At 48.5% G+C, this 22,885-nt stretch overlaps 1 protein-coding gene across 3 annotated transcripts in view; it reads left to right on the top strand.

Moving 5' to 3' along the window:
- Slit3 (slit guidance ligand 3) overlaps positions 1-22,885 on the top strand; it is a 579,498-nt gene that overhangs the window by 422,642 nt on the left and 133,971 nt on the right. For all 3 annotated transcript variants that reach the window (XR_007109040.1, XM_047554975.1, XM_047554973.1), the window contains exons 6-7: positions 1,102-1,173; positions 20,511-20,582. Coding sequence is in view for 2 of the 3 variants with exons in the window: in XM_047554975.1 (XP_047410931.1) it covers positions 1,102-1,173; positions 20,511-20,582 (144 nt within the window). In the remaining variant the exon portion in view is untranslated. The remainder of the gene's footprint in view (positions 1-1,101; positions 1,174-20,510; positions 20,583-22,885) is intronic.

Raw genomic sequence — 22,885 nt, 5'->3', positions numbered from 1 at the left:
AAAGAATAATAGATAATCTGGTATTAATAATCATTTTCCATATAACATCTATTTGTTGCTTGGGAAGGGAATTAAATGAGTTAGAGATATACATATGATATTGAAATTGGGTGTGGTCATGGAAAATATCCTGACTTTATCATCAGATATACATTTTTTGATTTAGAGAAAATGTCATCTATTTGTTACCCTTCCACTAAAAATCCCTCAGTCCCCAACTAGAATGCATATTAGTCAAGACATCTTTTAAAAACACATTATTTTCATGCACATAGGATGGAAAGGGAAATAAAGAAAGGAATCCTGGAAGAGGTGCATTTAATTCTCCCCAATTTAAACGCAAGCAGTACATCTTTAAGGCAATAACCATATTCCTTTTCTTCTCCCATCATGAATGTTTCCATCAATGAATTTCTTTAATGTTGATGATGGGTGATGCAGTTTGAGGGAATCTGTATTTAGTCAGAAAATGCTTCAATAGAATGACCTACCAGATGGGCCCTATAACAATGCACGGAGACATCAAACCACCACAGACATTTGGTGCTTAGAATAATAAAAAGACTATAAAATTAGATTAGTTGAGTCTAATTTGGAATTGGTATATTCCCCATGCACCCTTGCCGCTCTTGGGCAGATAAAGCCTTGAGATTTAGCGCTGTGTCAGAGCAGAAAGACTGCAACTTCCAGTAAAAGGGAGACGAGGGAGAGGGGAAAAAGCATTCTGGGAGGTCGCGGAGGGCAGAGCAGTGACCTCCAATGATTTACAGGCCTTTAGCTTAATGAAATTGTTTCAGTGACATGACGGTAAGAGCTCGTAATGGATTGGATGCCCTAATGTAATGAAATTACTCCCTTCTGCCTAAAAAAAAAAAATGCGCAATTAATATTTACTGAGACCTGACAGCCTTTGGTGCGCTCGTCTGTGTAGTTCTCTCAGACAGTCAGAGAGGAGAGACGGAGCAGCGTGGCAGACAGGCTGGCTCTGCACGAGCTCCTGGCGGGGACGAGCAGAGCCTGCAAGGGGGTGGAGGGACAGGCGCTCGGTGGCCCTTGCGCTGCCCCCGCTCAGCCTTCACGCTCTCCCTTGCTTTCCCACAGGCAACTGGATAACAATCGCATCAGCTGCATTGAAGATGGAGCCTTCCGAGCGCTGCGCGACCTGGAGATCCTGTGAGTCGATTCTGCGATCGCTGCCTTGTGTGCGTGCGTGTGGTGTGTGCCGGTGCGGGGAGGAGAGGGGGAGCGTGTGCAGGGGGCTCCGTGCGGAGGCTTGTCTGGATCTTCTGCTGCAGTGCTATTAAAATTGGGAACCGGGAGATCCCTCCGGCTCACCTTGGCCAAAGTGTTTGCAGGCAGCAGAGTGTGATTTCTCACCTCCCACAAACTGGGGTTCCTGCTAATTAAGTCTCAATTGAGTCGTTGCACCCCCGATGCTCCCACAGTACTCGTGGCTGGGTGAGACCGATGGGCTGGATGGAGTCACCCCCCAGCACCTACCAGCGCGTTCAGGGAGAGTCTGTCTGAGTGTGGGCATACGAGGAGACAGGTTACAGCTCTGGGGCCAATGAGAGAGGGGTTAGCACCAGAGGGTCAGCTGGAATTGCCCAGAATCAGAAAGGGACCGTAGCACAGGACAGGGGGACACCAAACACCTGGTAAAGTCCATCACTCCTGGGATCTCATCTTGGGTTCAAATTCAAACTTTAATCAGTAACCTTAAAGCAGTAGGGGAAAAGATGAGAAGAGTGTCCCCAACCACCCCTCCCTAGGCTTCTTATCTAGAAAAATGTATAGCTGTCTTTCTGAACTGGATTTTCAAGTGGTTCAACTAAGGAAATCTGATTTCTGGGGGGAAAGTCAGCAAGGAGTCATCTCCCGGTCATTCAAACTAAAGTTGGATTGTGTAAGAAAACATTTTGATTGTTCTCGCCCATGTCTACACTTCCAGCTGTCCCTGACTTGGGAGCCTGGAGAGGAGCAATAAAGCAGAGTAGAACTTGTGTCAGGAGACGTGTGATTCAGTCCCAGTTCTGCCACTAATTAGCCGTGTGACCTTGGGCAAGTCTCTTTGGCTCTTGGATCCTCAGTTTTCTCATTTGTACAATGCAGCGGTTGGTTGCTCCATCTTGGAGTGACTTCCCTTTCCAAATTCTGCAAAAATAATTGCAATGCTGCAATTCCAGCCAGTGAATGATAAGAGATGAGGATTTGTTGAGCCTCCTTTGAAAATAAAAAAAAAAAAATTACATAGTCACAGGTTACCTGTGTCTGATTCCAGCAAAATGAATGAAAGCTGAATCAGTACATGAATGAATATATTTAAATGTCCCTTTGTACATAAAGGAAAGCGTATAGGTGCTCCCTTCACCTTCCCATTCACCTGGCCTAGAAGACGCTAGCAATGGGTTAGAAAGAGCCCCTCCACCCTGCCTGAGAGGAAGGTGATTCCAAGAGGAATCACGGGGAAGGGGCATGCTGATGCTGCAAGCTACGGGAAACCGGAGGAGAGCCGAGAATTCCTGGTTCAGAACAGGCAGGACCCACAGCCGGGGGAGTCGGTTGTCATTCCTAAGATGGATGGTCTCTCCTCACCCAAACTCTGACCCTGGAACCAGCAACAAATGCATGTCTGCGAGGGAGTGTGTGCCAGCCCAAATTTAGTAACCTTGGACTTCTCAGGAGGTGGAGGCTGAGAAGGGTAGGCGTGATTTTCCCTGCCTGCAAAAAAAAAAAAAAAAAAAAAAAGAAAGCCTTTGTCCAAAGGGCCACTAGGAACATATCACCTTTCCCCTCCCTTGCCAGAGAGAATGAGAAAGATGAGAAAATTCCTTGGGACAAGACCAGGAAATGGAAGTTACCAGCTTCCACAAACAGCTGTGAGGACCTGTCAGCCCCAGGAGGGTTCTCTGCGGTTGGAGGTGTTGCCCGGAGGACAGCTGTGGGGGGATGATAAGGAGGGCTTCACGCAGGCCCCGCTGGGTGGGGAATCCCGGAAACCGTGTAACTTGGGTCAAGCTTCTTAACCTCTCTGACTCTTATTCCTCAACTTTGAGGAGCAATGACTTAAGCACTTCATAGAAGGGACTCCCTAAATGTCCCTCCTGCTTCCCGAACTTTCTCCCTATCCTGCCCTCACCCGCACAAACCCCTGCCCAGGACAAAACTGAATACTTCCTCTCTACTCAGATATTTGCCAGAAGAAAAAAAAAAAATTGTACCCAGATACACCAGGTGTTTCCAGGCTAAAGCTTAGAAACCCATGACCAAAATAATCATAAAAGTTCTCATTCCCCATCATTGCAAAACAGCCCACAGGATCTGATTGGTTTATCTTTTCAATTCCAAACAAAGCCAGATCAATAGCTTTGTTTTAAAGACGCTCGCATTTGGCTTCTCATGGCTAAGTACTTAAAATTAATCATAATCAGTTATTCCATGGGTTTTTAATTTCCAGCAGAGACACACTGCTTTGAAACCATCCGTCTTAATGGCGAGCCATTCTGAAATCGGCTGGGGCTGACATCTCTATTTAAAGAGCTCCCCCTGCTCTGCCGGCCCCAGACCTTCCGAGTCTCATCTGCACATCGACATTTTATAATGCTTCTCTGTAATCACAATTTAGGCACCGTAAAGAGTCGTAGCAATGAAATAATAAATAGGAACTAAGGGAGGGCATCACACATTAGCTTAAATTTTTCAGAGACAGAAGATATTCAAATTACCCTATTCACAGAAAGGTCGTTTTTAAGTATCTGAAGTTGAAAAGTTGGCAAATTAAGAAGACAAACTGTAACGGTTCAGGTGTGCTTACTCATGGTTAGACATGGAATGCTCTCAAAATTAACTAAAGGAAAGTTTGCAGATGTTAACTACTATTGGAAATTATTCCTCACATGATAACCCCATTATTTTGTCCTTCCTGTGGCTGGAAATCAGAAAACATGCTTCCATTACAGCTGAGGTCGGTTTCACCGGTTAAGTTGAGCTAGAACTTAGGTAGTGAGTCTGGGAGGGAACCGCTCCCTGGGAAGGACCGGAAGTGGAATGAACTGGTGCAAGGTTGGGAGGACCGTAGGTTGCATATCTCACCCAGTGCTAGCGCTCAGCTCAGAGCGTAGAGGACAGTGTCAGAGCTACCACCTCCCTTCCCAGGCAACCAGGAAAGGAAAAAGAGGAAAGCACAAGGCTTCCATGCCTTTGCAAGAGAGAAAGGACAAGGAAAACGAACAGTGAGCGGCTGCTAGCGCCCAGCTCCATGGCCAGAGCTCGCGCATGCGCCACCGCTCTGCAGCCTCACAACCCCATGGAGCTGCTGTGCCACCCGTCCTCGTACAGAAGGAGCTCATCTAAGAGAAGCAGCAATTGCTCACCTACTAGGCGGCACAGCCTGTGTGGTTAACCACGGTAGCAAGATGCCTCTTTGGTCCATTTTGCCAAAGCCATCGTGGTCAGAGTGTGCTGGATACAGGATGATGATGTGAACTGGCCTCCAAGAACTGAGCTAGGCAAGCTGTCCGTGCCCTGTGTTGGGACCTCCCACGAGCCTGCAAAATTGCCTTTACTGTTCCCTTTACATAGCAAGCAGGTCCCCACAACACGGAAGGTAAACCAGACTTTCAGGGAAAGGAGAGAATCCTGCTTTGTCACTGTTCTACATGATGGTTGCAGAGATGATTTAGTCACTTCTTGTCATTGCCATTTGGTTTTGACACTTAATAGTGGGGGAATTCTGCTTTTCAGAATCCCCAAAATACAGCCTTGATATTGCAGCATTTATGATTCTTAATTGAGGGACCCAGGCTTCTGAGTCAGACTACCTTATGTCACCCAAATTATTGCCCTTTCGTTTCCACCTGTTCTATGCACTTTGTGATTCACATGCTAGGTTTTCTCCAAATCATGCTTATGCTCCATTGCATATGCCAAGACTTTCTTCCCAGCTTCGCATGGTCAGGAATCACAATGCTGGTGCTCTGAGCTGGGGGTTTCTAGCCCCTGCCCACTAGGCTAGGAATAGCCAGGTATTCTGACAGTTACACCAGGTCCAGTCCACCAGCATGGAGGGAAAAAAATACATGGAAAAAAAAAAGAGAGAAAGCAAGCACTGGACAAATGAAACAAAAATGAGAAACCCTAGTTAATGAAATATGTAATTAATTTTTTCAATAGCATTGCAGGAGAAGAAAAAGTATTTTCAGACATTGTCTCCCAACTAAATGTAGAAAATCGAACTTCAGAAGATAGGTTGTCAAAAATGCCAGACCCAGGATGTCAGGAGCACCTCCTAAAAATGCTCCCAGCTCCTGCCCTTAGCAAATCACTGGGACCAGCTAAATTGCATGTAGACACAACAGGTCTCTTGATGACCACTCTTTGGAAGGTTTCGCCCCCATTTATGTCACTTACCAATTTTGGAAATTCAGACATCATAATAGCTTGATTCTGGAAGGGCCTTTGGTGTCTCCAGAATGACCTGTTTTATTGTTCAGATAAGGCACAGAGAGAAGGGCCAGGACTGGAGGGAGACACATCCTTCCTAACGTTCTGTACCCTGAGTGCCTCACTGGGCTCACCCAGTCTGACTGGCCCTGGTTAGACTTGCCCAAGGTCAACAGCAAGTTGATTGCAGCAGAGACAAGAATCTGGGACACCAGATTCCTGATTCGTGTCTTTGCCCATGGAGGGTGTCTCCATGCAATCCTGCGGTCCAGAAGGGACTTGCTGTGAGACTGGGGATCCCAAGCGTAGTTTGTCCTTTCAGAACCCACCCATGGTTAAGTTTTTGATATTGTTCAGCAGGTTGAGGGAGAGCAAACATTTGTGCATGACAGGATCAGGGGTCGATCCAGCTGTCTTCTCTCAACACCAGAGGCTGCAAACCAGACCACAGACTATACTGTGCCCACAGATGAGATGTTTTTTTCTTGTCCTATAGAGTGTTTTTTAAAAATTGAAATTAGCATTTTATATTTAAAACTTGGGATCACTTACATAAAAATTCAGATTCCCAGTTTCTCTCTAAAACCCCAGAGCACTGGCAACCCTGGGACCCCAGTTCCACATTGAAGCAGTCAGCCATGGCTGGGGAACACCTGCCCTCCTGAGGTGGGGTGTGTGACTACTCTTTGCCTCCGACCCCTTCTCATTGAAATTCACTGCCAGTCCAGGGAACCCTGCTTGAACCCATCCAAGAAGCAAGGACATGCTGTGCATAGAGCAGAGTGGTCAATGAAGCTTCTGGGCCAGCACTTTCCAGAATTGTTGAGTGACTGCTCACAGAGAGCTGAGCAACCGAGTCCAAGACTCCCAGAACTGAGGGAGGATACCCCAGAGGCAAAAAGGAATGTGTCTTGTCTCATCTTCTGGAAAGTTCTTCTCAAAAGCTAAAGTAGCCTCCAGATTCCCTTTGATTTTAAAATGATTGCAATTAGGTTTATGCACAGGAAGACAACATGTAGGAAATGAACCTATTCCAAATCTTTATCACAAGAACTGTCCCTTTGCTCTGCAACAGACCCCTGCATTGCTGGGTACAGTGAGCATTACCCGCTCAGCCCACCTAAGAGGAGACCTCCCCTAGTTAAAGCAGTGGTGGAATTAACCAGACTTGAAGGATAGTTGTAATTCAACCATGCCCAGGTGGGTGCATGACGCTGCCCAACCCTGAGCACCACAGGGAGACACGGAAGAGCGAGTAGAGAAGAAAGCCCTTTTCTGATATGAGAAAATGGCAGTAAAAATAAATGGACAGCAGTACTTCTGCCCAGACAAGGGGGCTCAGTGGTATGGAGGGGGTGTCCTGGATGAGCCATGCTAGGCACCAGGTGTTAGGACATTCAGGGGCTCTGTCAGTCCAGGGTGTAATGCAAATGGTGATCTGTCTTCTACTTCAGCCAACCACCTTCTGGGTGTGGAACCAGATCCTCTGATTAACAAAAAATAATGGTGACATGATGATAATACATCACAATGAAGTGACGCAGTCACTGCTGGTATAGTTATCGATAGCATTCCCACCTCCACGGACGAGCCTCCTCTACTTTTGAGCACCTACCTCCATGTCTGAGCATCCTCCAGACACTGTGATAAGACTTTAGAGGGCAGCATCTTATCTCAAGCCTCATCATAATGTCACAAGGGAGATTCTATTAATCTCACTTTACCAGTGAGGAGACTGAAGCGTAGAGAAGTTGAATAGCTTGCCCAGAGTGACACTTGCAGGTTGTAGGGACTCTTCTTCAGGTACTCAAATTCAGTTCTACCTGAAATCTGAGCTCTTACACTTAACTACGCTGCTCCAAAAAAATGAAGTAGATACACCAGAACACGCAGGCCGTCCCAGTAAGTGTATGTATTTGTGAGGTCGCTGGCTGTAGTGAACACCCTGAATAATTCAGGGCCCCTGGTTCTTCTTGTTGGAAAGTAATCAATAGGCTGCTGGAATCTAAGCTCAAAATTCAGCTTACTAGCATTATAGGCCGTTCCACAAACCTGCCCCACTGGCAGGCAGAGGTACAACCAAGTTGAACTTGGGATGTTAGGGTGCGCCCACAAAAGTGGCAGCCAATCCAACACCAGCAGACTTGGTGTTCAGGGCTCATTTCCTTATTGAAACATGGAGACACCCCCACCCTCAGGTCAGGTGTATGGATTAAAGGAGATGCCATTGGCCCACGCCCACAGCCAATGCCCACTCAGGGCACCCATGGGGTTTAAAGTTGGTAAATACACTGCACTGTGTTGCTTCCATCTCCAGCATCTCACAAAGCCTGGCACATAGTAGGGTGATCAGTTAAAGCACTCAGCACCAGCTCAAGATGAAAGTAATTGACCACATGGAAGTCTGCCTGCCCCAATCCCTCTAGAGCTTCTGTCAAGTCTCGGTCCTGAACAAAATTAAGGTGATGGTCCTCCCAGGGCTAAGTGTTGAACAATGCAGTGTGGCCCTGCCACAGAGAATCCTTCACATTATCTTTCATTTTGTATTTCTCCGGCTACATGTTTTCTTTTCCTTTTAATAATGAATGAAATCAGAGAGACAGTGAAAATTAGTGTATTCTAACAGACCAGATTCATTTTCATTTATTTACCAAATGTTTCATTCACCTGGTTTTCTCTGGGAGCTGCAAACATTTTATTGGTTTCAACAGTCTTCAGAATCAGGGTGTTTAGTCATGAAATAGTTTTGAATTTAGAACTGTCATTGCTTAATGAAAGTCTTAAATATCCCTGAATACAATTTTTTTTTGTTGGTGGTGATACTTCGCTGCAAATTGTGATTTGTTCAAACAATCGGGATTAAATTGCACCTTGTGGAAAACACCTTCCATTCAGCCCCAGAGAGCTAGTAGTTCCTGTCCTAGCTCATGCTACACTGCACACCTAAGTCACCCACTCCTGGGTTTGGTAATGGTTATGCTCCTAAAATGACTAGCTGAGTTTTGAGAAGAGCAGCTTAAGGAAAAAGTAAAAGTTACTCTGAAATCTAAAACCATTTTTTCCATTTAAAGAAGCAGAACTGTAACCTCTAAAGTACCTGCAATCCAAGGTTACCTTGTGATTTCACGCCCCTGTTAACCAAAAGCTGGTTTAGTCTCTGAGGTTGAAAATGTACTGGGGTACATTTTCCTGGGAGAGAGGGTGTGGCAAAGATCACTGAATTGTTCTTCAGCAATGAAGGGTCTAGAATCAGCTGATTTCTCCTTTGTGTGGTACTTAGAAGAGTCGGGTTGTGGGGGTCTTGCTGTCCCCAGGGACTGTAGACCTCAGGTCCCCGTCTCTGGACTGAAATTCTGACTTGACAAACTTGGTTTGGGAGCAGCATTTTGGTTTAAAACTGGAAAAATTGCTCTATATCTTTGAAAAAAGATTCCCAAGAGTTTTCTGTCAGGGTTGAGCTGAGAAGGCAGTGGGGAGATGCCCGTTCCCTGGGAGAGGTGCCACTAGACCGTCAGGAAAGGGCTCTGCCCCGTGTCAGCCTCTGCTCTTTCTCCGTGCCCTCAGTGACCAGCAGTGGCTCTGGAGACTAGAGTCTGCGCGTGTTCACTGAGTGCCTCGCCAGGCTCAGCTCTCATCTCTTGACTCTGAGCGTTCTCCAAGCCTGGGAGCCATGTTCCCTTGAACAGCCAAACCTGCTCACTGTGGCTACTGCCATCTCCACCCAGGAAGCTCAAGATCAGAGGGCTCAACCTCCCTGTGGCCAAGAATCCCTTCCTCTGTAGACGTGGGTCCTGAAAGGCAAGGTCTTGGAACTCAAGCAGGATCTTGGCTTCCTTCTTTCAATTGGCTTTATGGAAGGAAGGATGGCGGGAGACAAATGGTGGAGATCTGGAGCTGGGGAGAATTGGAGCGGCATTCCTACTTTTTCCTGATTTTCCATTTCCTAACTTTGAAGTGAGGTAGGAGTACAGGAGGGGAGGAGACAGGACAAAGGGAAGCGAGCCACTTCTCCTTGGTCGTATTTGAACTCTTCACACTTATCATAGAAAAGCTCTAGAGTCCATTTTCTTTTGACTTGTAATTAAATCAGAAGATCCCCAACCCATGTTTGAGTGAATAAAACCTGCAGATACCGGGTTTTACCTTCATTTTTTGGTCCTACATGTTTTAAAAATATTGAAACTGTTGTCAACATTAAAAACACAGGTGATTTTATACAAAAGCAGAAGTTCAACTTCCATTGAATATCTAGAAGCTGTGACAACCCTGGCCTGTCTGTCCAGCAGGACTGTCCAGCAGAACTTTCTGTGATGAGGAGCTGTGTACCTGTGCTGTCTAGTATGGTAGCTGCCAGCCACACATGACTGGAGCACTTGAGGTGGGGCACAAGCAACTGAGAGATTGAATTTTTAAATCTCATCTAATTTTAATTCACCTAAATTTAAATTGCCCCGTTTAGCTCACAGCTACCTCACTGGACAATACAGGCTTAGGACTGAGTAGCGGCCAGTGTACCCTTTGGACAGGGCATGCGCTCTGCAAATCTCCACAGCTCTCTCCAAGCCCGCTTCTCCATGCGCCCTGCTCCACGCCTCTCCAGCCATTAGGCATCTAGTAAGAAGCAGGAAGTTTAAACAGAACACTTTCTAAAAGTAAATGCATTGAAATATCTGCCACTCTACTCATCCTCCTCTCTGTGCCTTCCTCTATGTTAATTTATACATCTAGATTTACCCACAAAAGGCTCATTTTTAATAAAACCCAGATTGTGATTATTAAAACCATTCCCACCGAAGCCAAGTCCTTTCTACATGAGTTAGTTTCCTGATCTCCATGATTCACTCCACTCAGCCTTGCAAATGACTTCCACAAAGTCAACTGGGTGGGAGCGTGGCTCGGTGGCTGGACTCATCTGGCTGACAGTCAAGGAAGCCAGCCCTCTGACGCCCGCAAGCGGAGCCAGGTAGCCGCACAGAGAGAGAGAAAAGGTGCCGCCCATGCAGAACTACTTTCACGTGCTGTGCAGTGGGGACTGGTGGCGACTTGGAGAGTTTGGCCAGCTGTCCTTCCTTTGTGCAGAGCTGGGTGAATCCGGGCATCCATGACCACTTTCACTGGCCTTTGGAAAACTGCTCCCAATCCAGCAATGCCGTTGTAGTCAGCACCAACCCTGCTGGGGTCGGAGAGTGGAACTGTGAACTGGAAAGACCTGGAGGCCAGGTGATTCCACCACTTCATTTTAAAACAAAGACACTCTCCAGAAAGGTTGTGACATGCCTGTAACTATAGGAAAATTTCACGGAAGAACCAGCCCAGAAATCAGGTCTTTTGGTTCTTTATCTAATACTATTTACTGCCCCCTGACTTTCCTCTGTATTAGCAGACGGGAAACAAAAATTAGTGAGGCCAGCCTTTATGTCCTGTCTGTGCCATCAGCCTTTAATCCCCAGTGTTTTGCCAAAGGGAACATTTTGCTTCAAACTGAGGACAACACCCTCCATTTATATGGCCTTCCAGGCACATGGCCCTACTTGGGAGATGACCACCCAGTGCCCTAACAGGTTACTCCTGTCAGAGGATGAACTCAGAGAAGGAATACCACACCATTGATTCCAAGCCACCAGTGTTTGGCTTGGAATCCTAGAGACCCAGTTAGTAAGCCCTGAGGGCCCCCGCCTGTTGATGAGCCCCGCTAGGCCAAGGTTCAGATTGCACCCAGCTCCCTGTGAGTTTCCCTCCCTTGCAAATGTCAGAGGGTAAAAGCAAGACCTTTCTGGCATCTCAGCCCAAGAGCAGCAGAAGCAGGTGCCCCGTGCAGGTTTTCTGCTAGCAGTTCTGAGGGGGCTCTGGTCCAAACCATGCACTTAAAGGTGTGGTCGCAGCACTGATGAGCGGCATGCAGAAGCTGGACAAGCACACTGCCCAGAGGGACAGTCTTCTCTCCCACACCGACACTTCCTCAGAGCCCTTTGTCACCAAGGAATGATGGTACAGGGGAAAGCTGTGGAATGGTTTTTCATTGCTTAAACACAGCTGCTTTGAGTAGTAGGTTCCTGCAGCCCACCTCTGCTGGCAGCTGCCCTTCAGGACAGGCAGTGCCAAAGGCAGGTTCTAACCACATGTTATCAGAACGCTGCTAAAATGCCTTGATTGTCTTAGTATATTTAACTTTCTGATTCAAATTGTTAATTCTTTTGGTTCAGACCCCAGAAATGTATGGCCAAGCCAAACCCAGCCTCCAGGTGTTTCATCTGTGGTTTTTGTTTCGTAAGGTGATTTAGTTTCCAATATTAAAAAACTGGGAGACTGCCTATGAAAATTCTAGATGTCTCACTTTCTCCTTAGGGGGAAATAAAAGGAAGAGCTGGCCACTCTGCACCCATGTTCCAGCTTAGCACAATTTCTGGGAATGAGAAATGACTAGCCCGTTTCGGAAGGCTGTTTACTAGGTCCCTGCACAGTCCACTTATGGGACAAGACTCGCTTCATAGGCAATTGAGTCCATGCCCCTGGATCAGCCCAGAAGGCTGTACTGAGTGGAAATTTATTTTTCTCAAAAGATGCCAAAAACATGACCCTTCATATTTTGAAACTCACCAAACCAATTCAGTAAATATTTATCAAGTCTTCCTACCTGGCAGACATTGAGCTAGGCTGTGCCTAAAGAAAGCACAAATCAGACTTTCTGCCCTCCAGACGGCACTACACTGGTGGGCCCTTGGCATGCACGTCAGAGAGTTCAAACGCATCGGCCTCCTTCCTCTCGTGCCAGGCAAGGCCTCCGTGGAGTGAGGGGAGCCTGTCCATTTCTTCCCTTCGTATCTGCAAACGCGCCTGTCCAGTTACACAGCGGGAGGCCGCCTTTTCCTCCTTGGCCCACTGCAGGTACCTTGGCGCCCTGGCAGCCACCTAGTTTCTAATAGCGTAGTAGACGAGCTTGCCCAGAGTCCCATCCCGTAGACAGCAAAAGAGAATCAGAGGATGGAGACCCTCTTGTTCAGATGGCACTTAAGGAGCATTAGCCCCTGGATGGCACTTGAACCTCGGAGTCACCACTAGGCACTCTGTGTGACCATCTCAGTGGATAAGGACTTCTCCCTGTCGGGGCACCAGAGACACCAGCTCGTGGTGAACGTTTATGCAGAGGTCTGAGCCATGGTGGGATTTGAGGGCTCATCTTCCTCTTTTGATCTTCCACTTGATACACTTTTTAGAAGCATCCTCTCTCTCTCTAAACACCAAGGCTATGCTCAGTGGGTGGAGACAGATCTGGCCTCTCATAATGTGAATGCAGAATGAAGGAAGAGTGGAAGACAAGTCCTTTTGTTAAGGAATCCGTATCATCAAAGGCCCACATCAGCAGCTGATTGTTTTTATTTATTTCTGTAGATTTTACATGACACCTGGAGGCCGTTTTAAACGTTACTTGGCCGTGAGAGCTGTGTGTTTAAAAATAACGCTCACCCGGTGCCAAATCACTTTAGAGTCGGGAACAAATATTGAGACAAAAACCCCAGCTGTTATTGCTTTGGCTGCTAATTTGAGGTGTCACACAAGAGCCCGACTGCTATCCGTCAGTGATAAGGCCCCTCGTGGGTTCGCTCTCTTTCCTAGCGGTGGAGAGTGATGGGCTATCAGTGCGGCATTGGTTGTTTTCATTATGGGCGCGCACAGTGGTTAAGAGCTTTAATTTAAATGGCCCACGGGGAGATCAAGGAACTCAGCAACGCGCAGCACCCGGACCCTTGTGGGGAGCAGGCGACGGACAGAGGAGAGGCGGCTTGCCACACTCATTTCTCCTGCCTCTCTCCCGTTCCTCCTGCCCGCCTGTCCCCGGAGGCCCATTTTGCCCACTCCAAACAGCCAAAGACAGACTCTGCCAAGTACTCTAGGTTCCTCAGCATGTTCTTAAAAATCCCAACAACCCATCCAACAGCCAGGGCCGTGAGGGCTTCAGAAACACTGACCCGATGGGCAAACCCCGACCGTGGAAGGCTTTGCAACACAGTTGTCCTTTCTTCTGGATGACCTCTACCGCCATCCTCGCGGCCTGAGCTGAGGCTTCCTGCTCCTGGCGCAGGGTGGGCCTGTGTGATGCCATTGCCTCTGAGCATCAGGGACAGTGGAGGCTGCATCCCCCACACTCCCACGAGGTTCACTCCATCTTGGGAAGACCTGAGACTGGGTGGCGAGGTCTGGCTGAAGGCAGTTCCATAAGAGGTCGTTTTTGTTGTTGCTGTTTTGGGGGTTTTTTGGTTTTCTTTTTGGGGGGTTTTGTTTGTTTTTGTTGTTGTTTTTTGGTGCTAGGGATTGAAGCCAGGGCCACTTAACCACTGAGGCATATCCCCAGGCCTTTTTTATGTTTTATGTAGAGACAGGGTCTCACTGAGTTGCTTAGGGCCTCCCTAAGTTGCTGAGGCTGGCTTTGAACTCATAATGCTCCGGCCTTGGTCCCCTGAGTCACTGGGATTACAGGTATGTGCCCCGGTGCCTGGCTGGATGAGGCAGTTTTGTGTAATGCTTACAAATGTAAGTCCTGTTATCTCACCTCCCTGGTTTGAATAGCATCTCACACCTCCATAGCAGTGTAAGTAAGCCGAGCAGAGTTTATTGATCTTGCTGGGCTTCCAAAAGGAAATTATGATAGAATCTCAAGGTTGTAGGGAGAATTAAATGAGATAATATGTGGAAAGTGCCCAGCTGTGCTGGCACCTAAGGATGGCCACGAGGATCAAAAATGTCCTCAATTTCATTTCTCTTGCCCTGTTGGGCCAAGCTTAGGGGCAGCAGGGAGCCCCCTCCTCCCGTTTAGGTTCCTACACTGCTGGTCCCCTGTGCTTTCATCCCCCATGCCAGCAGTTGGATACTGCCACCAGGCTGGCCCGTTTACCCTCAGCTGCTCTTCGGGAATGACTCTGCCTACTTGAGTTGTGTCCTGTCCTCGGAATCCAACATAGGAGTTCTTGGAGGTGATTCTGTCTTTCGGGGTTGAGGGTTGGTCTTGGACACTCACAGGCGTAATGACAAGTCAGAACATGTCCAGGCTCACTTCAGAAAAATATCCTATTGCCACTGCCACCGATGACTCACTGAGAGTCTTCCTGGGGACCATCAAGGAGGTAGCCATCTTGCCTTTCTATCCGTAGGGAGAACTCATCCTGCCTGAGACAGAGAATGAATGGGCTCGCCTGCCAAAAGAGTCTATCTCACCTGAGGAGTCTGGGTCCTCACCTGTGTGGGGGAAGAGGCAGGGTCCCAAGAGTACCTGGGAGGGTTGGCACACTGGCAGGCTGCCATGGCACCCATTGCAGATGCCCGCTTTTGCAATTATATGATACATGCTCACAGATAATATTGTTGCATTAGAGCCAATTACATGGTGTTATGGACACACAACACGCAGATTACACCCAGAGCCAAGAAAGCACAGTGATAAAGCAATGGCCTAATCGGAGGAGACAGAGGGAAATGTCAGCCTCATTAAGGTTGCCAGGGTGGCGTGGCTGTAGCTGGTCGTAGCCCCTCCAGATCAAAGATGGCTGTCTTGAGAGATGCAAGAGAGAACCACACCTTGGCACTCAGCGGGAGCAGAGGAGACGGGGCAGAAGCCATGTTGGAGCTCTGCAGGGGTGGTTCAGCCTCCTCCTTTGAGAACTGCCTGCCACCTCAGAGCTTGACACCCCTCCTGAGCAGGAAGACACTGTGCCTGCCACCCACAACATATGGGTTCCACATGCAGAGGGGCATCCTCTTGATCTCTTCCACACTTGTGCAGAGATTCTTTTCTCAGCTTTTTCCTAGTTCCATGGTTTTTAAACCTGAGCTTGCATGAGTGTCCTCTGGGTGGCCATTAAAACACACAGGTTGGGGTGCTCTGGCACAGGGGTCTGGTGGGGGTGGGGGCTGAACACATGCAGCTCTAATTTCCAGGTGAAGCTGCAGGTCTGGGGACCCTGCTTGGAGGCCCACTGCCCAAGTCCACTCCACACCAGACCCAGCATGATTCACAGGCCCTAGCTCCTGTACCAGTCTGATTCTGTCCTGGTCTTGCAGGTTGTGGACACAGTGGGACCTGTCTCCCAAGGTGGGAGCCTGGTGTGGTGGCCCAGCTGTGGATTTTAGAGTCTGACAGTTTGTATTTGAAACCCAGCTTTGCTACTTGCCTAAAAATGGTTTCAGGGGGTTTTTTGCTTGTTATTTTTAAGTTCTGAAAGACTCTGATGGCGTCCACTTATCTCTCAGAACAGTTACAACTGGCCAGCATGTTACGCTTACTCCCTGGCAAAGGCAGAACTTGAATAGCCCAGTTCTAGAGCAGCCGAGGCTGACCAACATTTTCTATAAAAAGTCAAATAGTAAATGTGTTAGGCTTTGCTGGCTGTATGGTCTCTGTAATAACTGCTCAGAGGAGCTAAGACAGAGTATGGAAATGAATGGGTGAAACTTTATTGACAAGAACAGGCTATATGGACTGGGGTCTAGCCTGTGGGCAGCACTTGGCCAGTCCCCGGAGCTGACCGTTATCTGCACCACTTCCTCATGCACTCACCATGCCTGCAATCCCCTGTCCTGCCATGGCACCCAGGTGTGCAGCGGAGCAGCCTGAACAAGTGCCAGCTCTTCCAGGACAAGGGTTGAACAAGGGTTCAACTTGTGCACTACGGGAGCCATGATAAGTACACTAATCCTTAGGGGCCTGGAAAAAAGTTGGCCCACCCTCCCTAGTCCTACCATCAAGAAAGAATGGATCCATTGGTAGGAGTGGCATTGTCCTAATGGATCATTTTAACATGGGAAACAATCACTTCCTTAGGCATTTATGTTGCAATCATGATAAAGCAAAGGGCAACTAGAAAATACACAGGTCAAATTTAGCCTCAATATAAGTACAGTATTTCTAAACAGCAAGAAATTTATAAGAGAGAAGCGGGAGGTAGGTATGCTCTCTTTCGAAGCGCACAGGGAGGAGAATTAACTTTATTTCTAGTTAATGCTGAAATGCCCATTCAATACCTTTCAAAGAGACAAAAAGGAGGCTGGACAGTCCTGAAATTTACAGAATTAATCTGATCCTGAACTTGAGCTTGAAAGCTGGTGGAAAATGCTGAAGGAAGGGTATTTTCTTAGGGAAAACCTTCTGACTACTGCCTGGATAATTTGGGAGGGGAGCATATTTTTTTTTATAGACACTGAGACTGGAAAAGCTGCTCCGGAGGATGGAGGTAAATTAGATGAGGTTGATGAAGTGACCGGAGCTTCGCGTGGACCAGCGATCCGATGGGGTGGCGGGAATGGTCTCACTGTGGGAACAAACATTGGTAAATTCCCAGCGAGGTTTACAGAACAAGAGGCAACAGAGGCTTGTGCAGGCGTTGCTAGCCCTGTGTGCCCGGGCGGCTACGACAGGAAAGCTCTGGAAGCAGGAGACAGTGGGTACATCAGGGGGAATGTGTAGAGAAAGAGTAACCAGGAGCTCAGGCTCCACCCTGGGCAGGAATCTTAGCCGCAAATCGCTCATCTTTAAATGGGGAAGGTCACCCTACATCAGCCTGCTCCAAGTACCAATAGACCAAGGTGAGGCTATGTAAACCACAGCCTGAACCAGCAGGAGCCTCCAGAACCCTAGTTCATGGTCGTGGCGCGTTGTCCGCGAGCACTGCTGCACATAAGTGCTTTATGTGTCTTTTTCAAGGGTTTGGTGGTCGGTGGGTAATGGGTCCCAAAGATGTTCATGTTCTCCTTCCTGAGACCTGTGAATGTTATGTTCAATGGTGAAAGGGACCTTGTAGATGTGACTAAATCAAGGATCCCGAGAGGGTAGATTATCTGGGAGGCTCTAAATGCAATTAGCAGGGTCTTCGTAAGATGAGGCAGGAGATCACAATGAGCTCACAGGAGATGGAGTGACCCAGGAAGGGCCATGGACCAGGATGTGAGTGACCTCTACAAGCTGCAGAAGGCAAGGAAACAAAGTCTTCCTTCTGACGCCCCAGGGACCCACTTGGGACTTATGACCTCCAGGCTGTAAGAGAGCAAACTTAAGCAACTAAGTTCATGGTCCTCTATGGCAGCAGCAAGAGGGGACAGGCACAGGTCTCCGTCCTGCAGTCAGGCTGGCTTGAATTCAAATCTCAACCCCATGACTTGCTTCATCCTTGGAATGGGGACAACAGAAGTTCCTCCTGGCGAGGTGACCAGAGGAATCGAATGAGATGGGACATGGAGCCCTTTTAGCCAGAGACTGTCACACAGGAAGCTCTCAGTTAATGTTGGTAACTATTAGTATCATCTCATCTCATTTCATCTCCACTGAATCTCTATGGGGTCAGGGTTACTAGCATCTCCTGTTACAGAGGAAGAAACGTAGGTGAAGAGTGACCCATGATGACACAGGCTGACAGGGGCCGAGTTGGACTCTAAACCAGGACCCATGCTCAGCAGCTCTGCACCGGGGACATGGCAGTTCTTCTGCTGAATGCCAGCCGCTTAGGCCCCAAACCAGAGAGAGCACAATGCTCTCTTTATGGCAAATCTTCCAGGGCTAGAAAGAAAATAAATCCATTTCTTAGGGAAACAGAAGCTGTAGCTGCAAGAGAGACCGGTGTCTATGAGGTTAGCCACCCTCTGACACCTCTGGGTTGGCCAGCCCCGAGCCGCAAATCATGAAAGTCTGAATACTGTGTTTAGTCATTTTGGTTCTGGAATAATTGCTATTATCGTAAATGTTTTATAGCTCTCATTATGGCTCACATTTAAATATCAGTGTAGTAATACATTAATAAGTCATCACTGCCCAACGACTGCCAGACGCAGTTCCAGTTGAAGCCCGTGGATAACTGTACCGTATATTCAGCTAATTAGGGCTGGGCCGCGAACTCCCCCTGATGGTGAGCAGCGTGGTCCAAAAAAAGTCCCTCCTCAGCAAAGGCTTCTGGCTCTTTGTCTTTGAGAGACAAGGAGATGCTCCGATGTTTGTCTGGTAGTCAGTCGACAAACCTACCTAAATGCCCCCAGGCGTGGAGGCTAGAAGAAAAGAAAGCCTCAGTTCTGTCCTGGAGGCTTTCCTAATCCTACGCAGGAGTCTGGTCTGAGCAGAGTGATACATATCTCTGTTCTGTCTGATGAGATAAGGCTTCCTGGGTGCACAGAGACAGGAGAGACACCCCCGACACACACACACGAAACAGCTAAGTAAGTTCAACTTCATAAAAAGCCAACTCTCTTCAGAGACAGAGTAGCACAGTCACAGAGTGGGCAGAAGCAAGCCACGTAAACTAGGTCTGTGTGTTCTTCTTACCATCCTGCATCCCAACACAGGGACAGATATGATAGGTGCACAGTGAACACTGAGGGAGGGACAGGAATCAGGTGCTGTGGCTCTGGGTAAATAGCCCCTCCAGGTCTTATTGGCCAAGCAAATGACAAGTAGACCAGGGTGGTTAGAGGAACCATCTGGGGTGGGGGGTATGAGAACTAGAATCCCACTCTAGACCAGAGTCACAAGGGGCTAAAGAAGGACTCTGTGCAGGGCCCCCTGGTGGCTGGGGTGAGCCCAGGAGCTACTATGTGCTCAGTGTCGCTGTTTCTACTTCTGTAGAGGTGGGGGTAGGGGATAGCAATGACCAGGACAGGACTGGGTTCTTCCCACCACTGTTAGTAACAGTGACCTGTTTACTGAGCACATACTATATGCCAAACCTTTCCCAGTCTATAAGTACCTGCTGTCTTCTACAGACAAATAATCTAGGATAAGTGATGTTGCTAACTTGCCCAGGACTGCACTACTAAGGAGCAGTCAGACTCAACTTGAACCAGGTCTGGACTAAGCCTTGGGGCTGTAGTCACACACAACATAGAAAATGTGCCATCTTTGGAGAGCTTATGGTGTAGCAGGCACTTAGGAGGAAGATGTTATGTCCACTAAGTGACCAGTGCAGAAGTGCACATAACCAGCCAAGCTTCCAAAGGAAGGCTCCTTCCTGGACCAGCGGGGACCAGTGCAAGGCCAAGAGAGGATGAGAGGAGTTGGGCTGATGAGAAAAGAAGTCTGATGTGACCCTGAAGAGGAAGAGAAAGGGAGGCCACAGGAGCAAGGGGCCACCATGCTGGTAGCAAGGGCTATGGCCAGCTTTTGTTCTCTGGGGTGCAGTGAGGCAGGTGTGGGTCCACGGACTGTTGCCTCCCTATTAAGGAGTCCCTGAGTTCACTGACCTGAAACGGCCCCTGCTGCCAAGCACCGCAGGCCTCTGCATGGCCCCCTTGGCTGCCTGCTTCCCTCCAGCTTCCATCACGGGTCCCTCCAGGAGGGTGAGCCTGGCAGTACTCATCGCCTGTCCCCTAAATCCATTCTTCTGCAGTCTTCCTTCTGTCCCTTCTCACACCTTCCCTTGTGCAAAAGTACTGGTCGCTGTAGGAGCCCGCCTGTGGTCATGGACGTGAGCAAGATGGATTTCCTTGTGGAACCCACCGACTCACTTGAGATAAGATGTGCTCGTGGGGGCCTGGAAAATAAGGAAAGCCCGTTCACGTGGCATCATGTGTGAGGCAGATAGAATGTGTACCAGGCAAAGGAAAGCAGGAGAAGGGGGGGCTCCACCGTCTGCAGTGCCTAGCCGCTCTGGTAAAGTTGCCGGAGTGACCGTGGCTCGCGGTGCCTCTGCCTATGGCACCAGCTTTGTGGGTCTGTGCGTTACAAGGCAAAATGCCATGCATCTGTTTCCTTCTGTCTAAAAGAGGACGGTAACTGTAACTGGCTGGGTCCTTAGAAGAATTAGGGTTGTTCTAATGAAGCGCTCAGCACATAGTAGGATCAGGAAATTACTCAGGATGGATAAGCCCATATGAGAGGGCGGAACCAGGAGGAGGACCCTTGTGAATAAAGAAGTTGGTCTGAGTCTCATCAGCCAGAGACCTGTCTCTTGCCTCCAGCTGCTCTGCTGATGGGTCCGTGGCTGTTGGCTCTCTGTCCCTTTGGCAGCCACGACCCTCCCTGCCCCCACCTTCTGGAAACATCTCAGTGCTCCCGCCTTGCACCTCACTGACCTTGTCCTTTCCCTCTGTCTCCACAGCACCCTCAATAACAACAACATCAGCCGCATCCTGGTCACGAGCTTCAACCACATGCCGAAGATCCGGACTCTGTGAGTACAGGTCCCTGCTTCTTCCCCTGCCCATTCCCTACCTACTGCCCAAAGTATGCTGATAAAACCTACCAGCTCGCCTGGGCAGACGGTCCCTGGATTCCAAATCTCCTGCTATTAACTCATGGGTGAGTTGGAGTGCGAGCGCGGATACAGAGACGGATCACAGTGTCACCGCTTGACTCTGAACCACGGTTCTGCACACTCATTTCTGTGACCCTGAGCCTCTGGGATTCTCCCTGTACTGTGCTTGTTGAGTTTTCTCACCTTGATAGAAAAAGTTGTCAATCAGACGTTGTCATAGAACACGCAGAACAGTGACGTAATGATTCACATGGCTTGGTTAATGTCATGTGCCATGGACAGTTCTGTTGTATCGCCAGTGGCTGTGATTGCTTTCCTCTGGGAATGGTGGAAGGGAAGGGGTCTTTGTCCCTTCTCTCTGCCCCACCAAAGACCCCACCCACCGCATCCCCCTGCTCACCTGCTCCCTGGATGATAATCTGCTATTAGAATGCACTGACGATTCTTTAAGACCTTGGACAGGGTCAAGACTTCTGGGTGTGTGTGCAAGGCAGGTCTCCTCCACGATGCCCAGAGCCGAGAGCAGTTCTAGAGCCCGAGTTATGTGGAAGCTCCCCTCAGCTCTCAGCCAGAATGCCTTTGCAGGTTTCCCTGCAGATGGACTCTGTTGCCCTTTCCAACGAGCTTCATGCTTGACGCCAGCTCGGTGTTGGTGGAGCCTCAATGGCGCTTGCATGGCAGCAGCAGGGAACAGCCAGCTCCTGGGAGCTTCCAGCCAGTGCATCTGGGGCCAAGGCAAAGAGCTGGCATTCCTCTTCTACAAACGGCGGCAACATGAGGCTGGATGAAGTTACATATGTACCACACCTGGCACATGCTAGAGAGTAAACGATATAAATGATAGCATTAGCATCACACTGTTTATCCAGAAACCTAGACCAAACATCCCGAACAACCAGCTTACCTGTGACCCCAACCACCATAGAATACGTGAGATTCCAAAATCCATAGAGTGGGGTCCCTTGGACTAGCAGCATCGGCAACCTGGAGCTTGTTACAGAAGCAGACCTCCGGGCCCCACCCCAGACCTGGGGAAAGATCCAGCAGTGTGTTTTTAGCAAGCCCCCCAAGAGATTTTAATGCTCCTGTATTGTGAGAGCCATTGCACGAGAGATGAGAGCTCATTGCATGAGAGAACGTGATCTTTTCTCAGGTGAGGGTGAAGCAAAGGCCAGTGGGCACCTCACAAGGAAGCGTGCAGAGCCCTCTCAGGAGGGGAGCATACTTGCAGTCAGGCTGACCTGGGTGGAAATCAAGCTCTGCCACTTTGAGCACATTTCTTCCTCTCTGTGCTTCAAGGAAATGGGTTAATAAATGCTTACCTCATTGTCATTATGAAAATGAAAAGCACTTGAACATATGAAGTGCCTCGTGTGCACACAACAAATACAGTTATTGTAAAGAGCAACAACAATTTGAGGTCAGCTTCCATCTTTTCTCTCCATATTCTTCCTGTGATCACTTACACAATAGCATAACTCAGCCAGGAAAATTTGTCCTTTTCCCAACCCCTTAGAGTGGGATGCTGCATTCGTAGAATTTTAAGGAGAAGCCAGTTGGTCTTCAAAGGTCTTTTCAAAGTCCCCAGCAAACCACAATTGAGCTGGGGAAATGTGTAGCCCAGGGCTCCCAGGCAAGAAGCCAAAAGCAAGTCTCAGGATGCTGGGCCTGTGTCACCTCAGACAAGTGGGCGCATGGAAGAAAAATGACTCTCACCTGCAGAAAGCAGCAGCCCCGCTCCTGGGGAGTCTTCCCTCTGTGATTTATACTTTCCTTCTCTGTTACTTTCAGTTGAGGAGCTGCAATAATGGAGCTTGCTGGTTCCATGGGAGTTGGGGCAGGTGGCTAGACCTGGACCTTGGGTACTTTGTTTGGGGTGCACTAGGGAGGAGATAGAGGAGGAATGGCTTTATCTCCGTGTTTCTGTTGCCATTCTTCTCCAGGGTCCTGGACATTCATCTCTAAGTTCAGATCAATCAATCAATCTTGTCTGTTCTCTTTGCTTCCTGCCGGCTGCCATTTTCTCTTTAGTTTAATTTCAGAGATGGCTCTGTATAGAACTCCCTGGAGATGAGCTGACTAATCCCCCTTCACTGTAATTAAAGTGTTGGGGGGGCACTGGTGGTGGAGGAGCAGGGAGGAGGAGAGAGGAAGGAAGTCATAAATGGGATTTCCAAAGGAAAGCTTTTATATTGAATTCAGAAAGCCACATTTTATAG

The sequence above is a fragment of the Sciurus carolinensis genome, chromosome 6 (genome assembly GCF_902686445.1).
Source record: "Sciurus carolinensis chromosome 6, mSciCar1.2, whole genome shotgun sequence".
Classification (NCBI taxonomy): Eukaryota; Metazoa; Chordata; class Mammalia; order Rodentia; family Sciuridae; genus Sciurus; species Sciurus carolinensis.
This window is presented reverse-complemented; position numbering and strand designations above follow the sequence as displayed.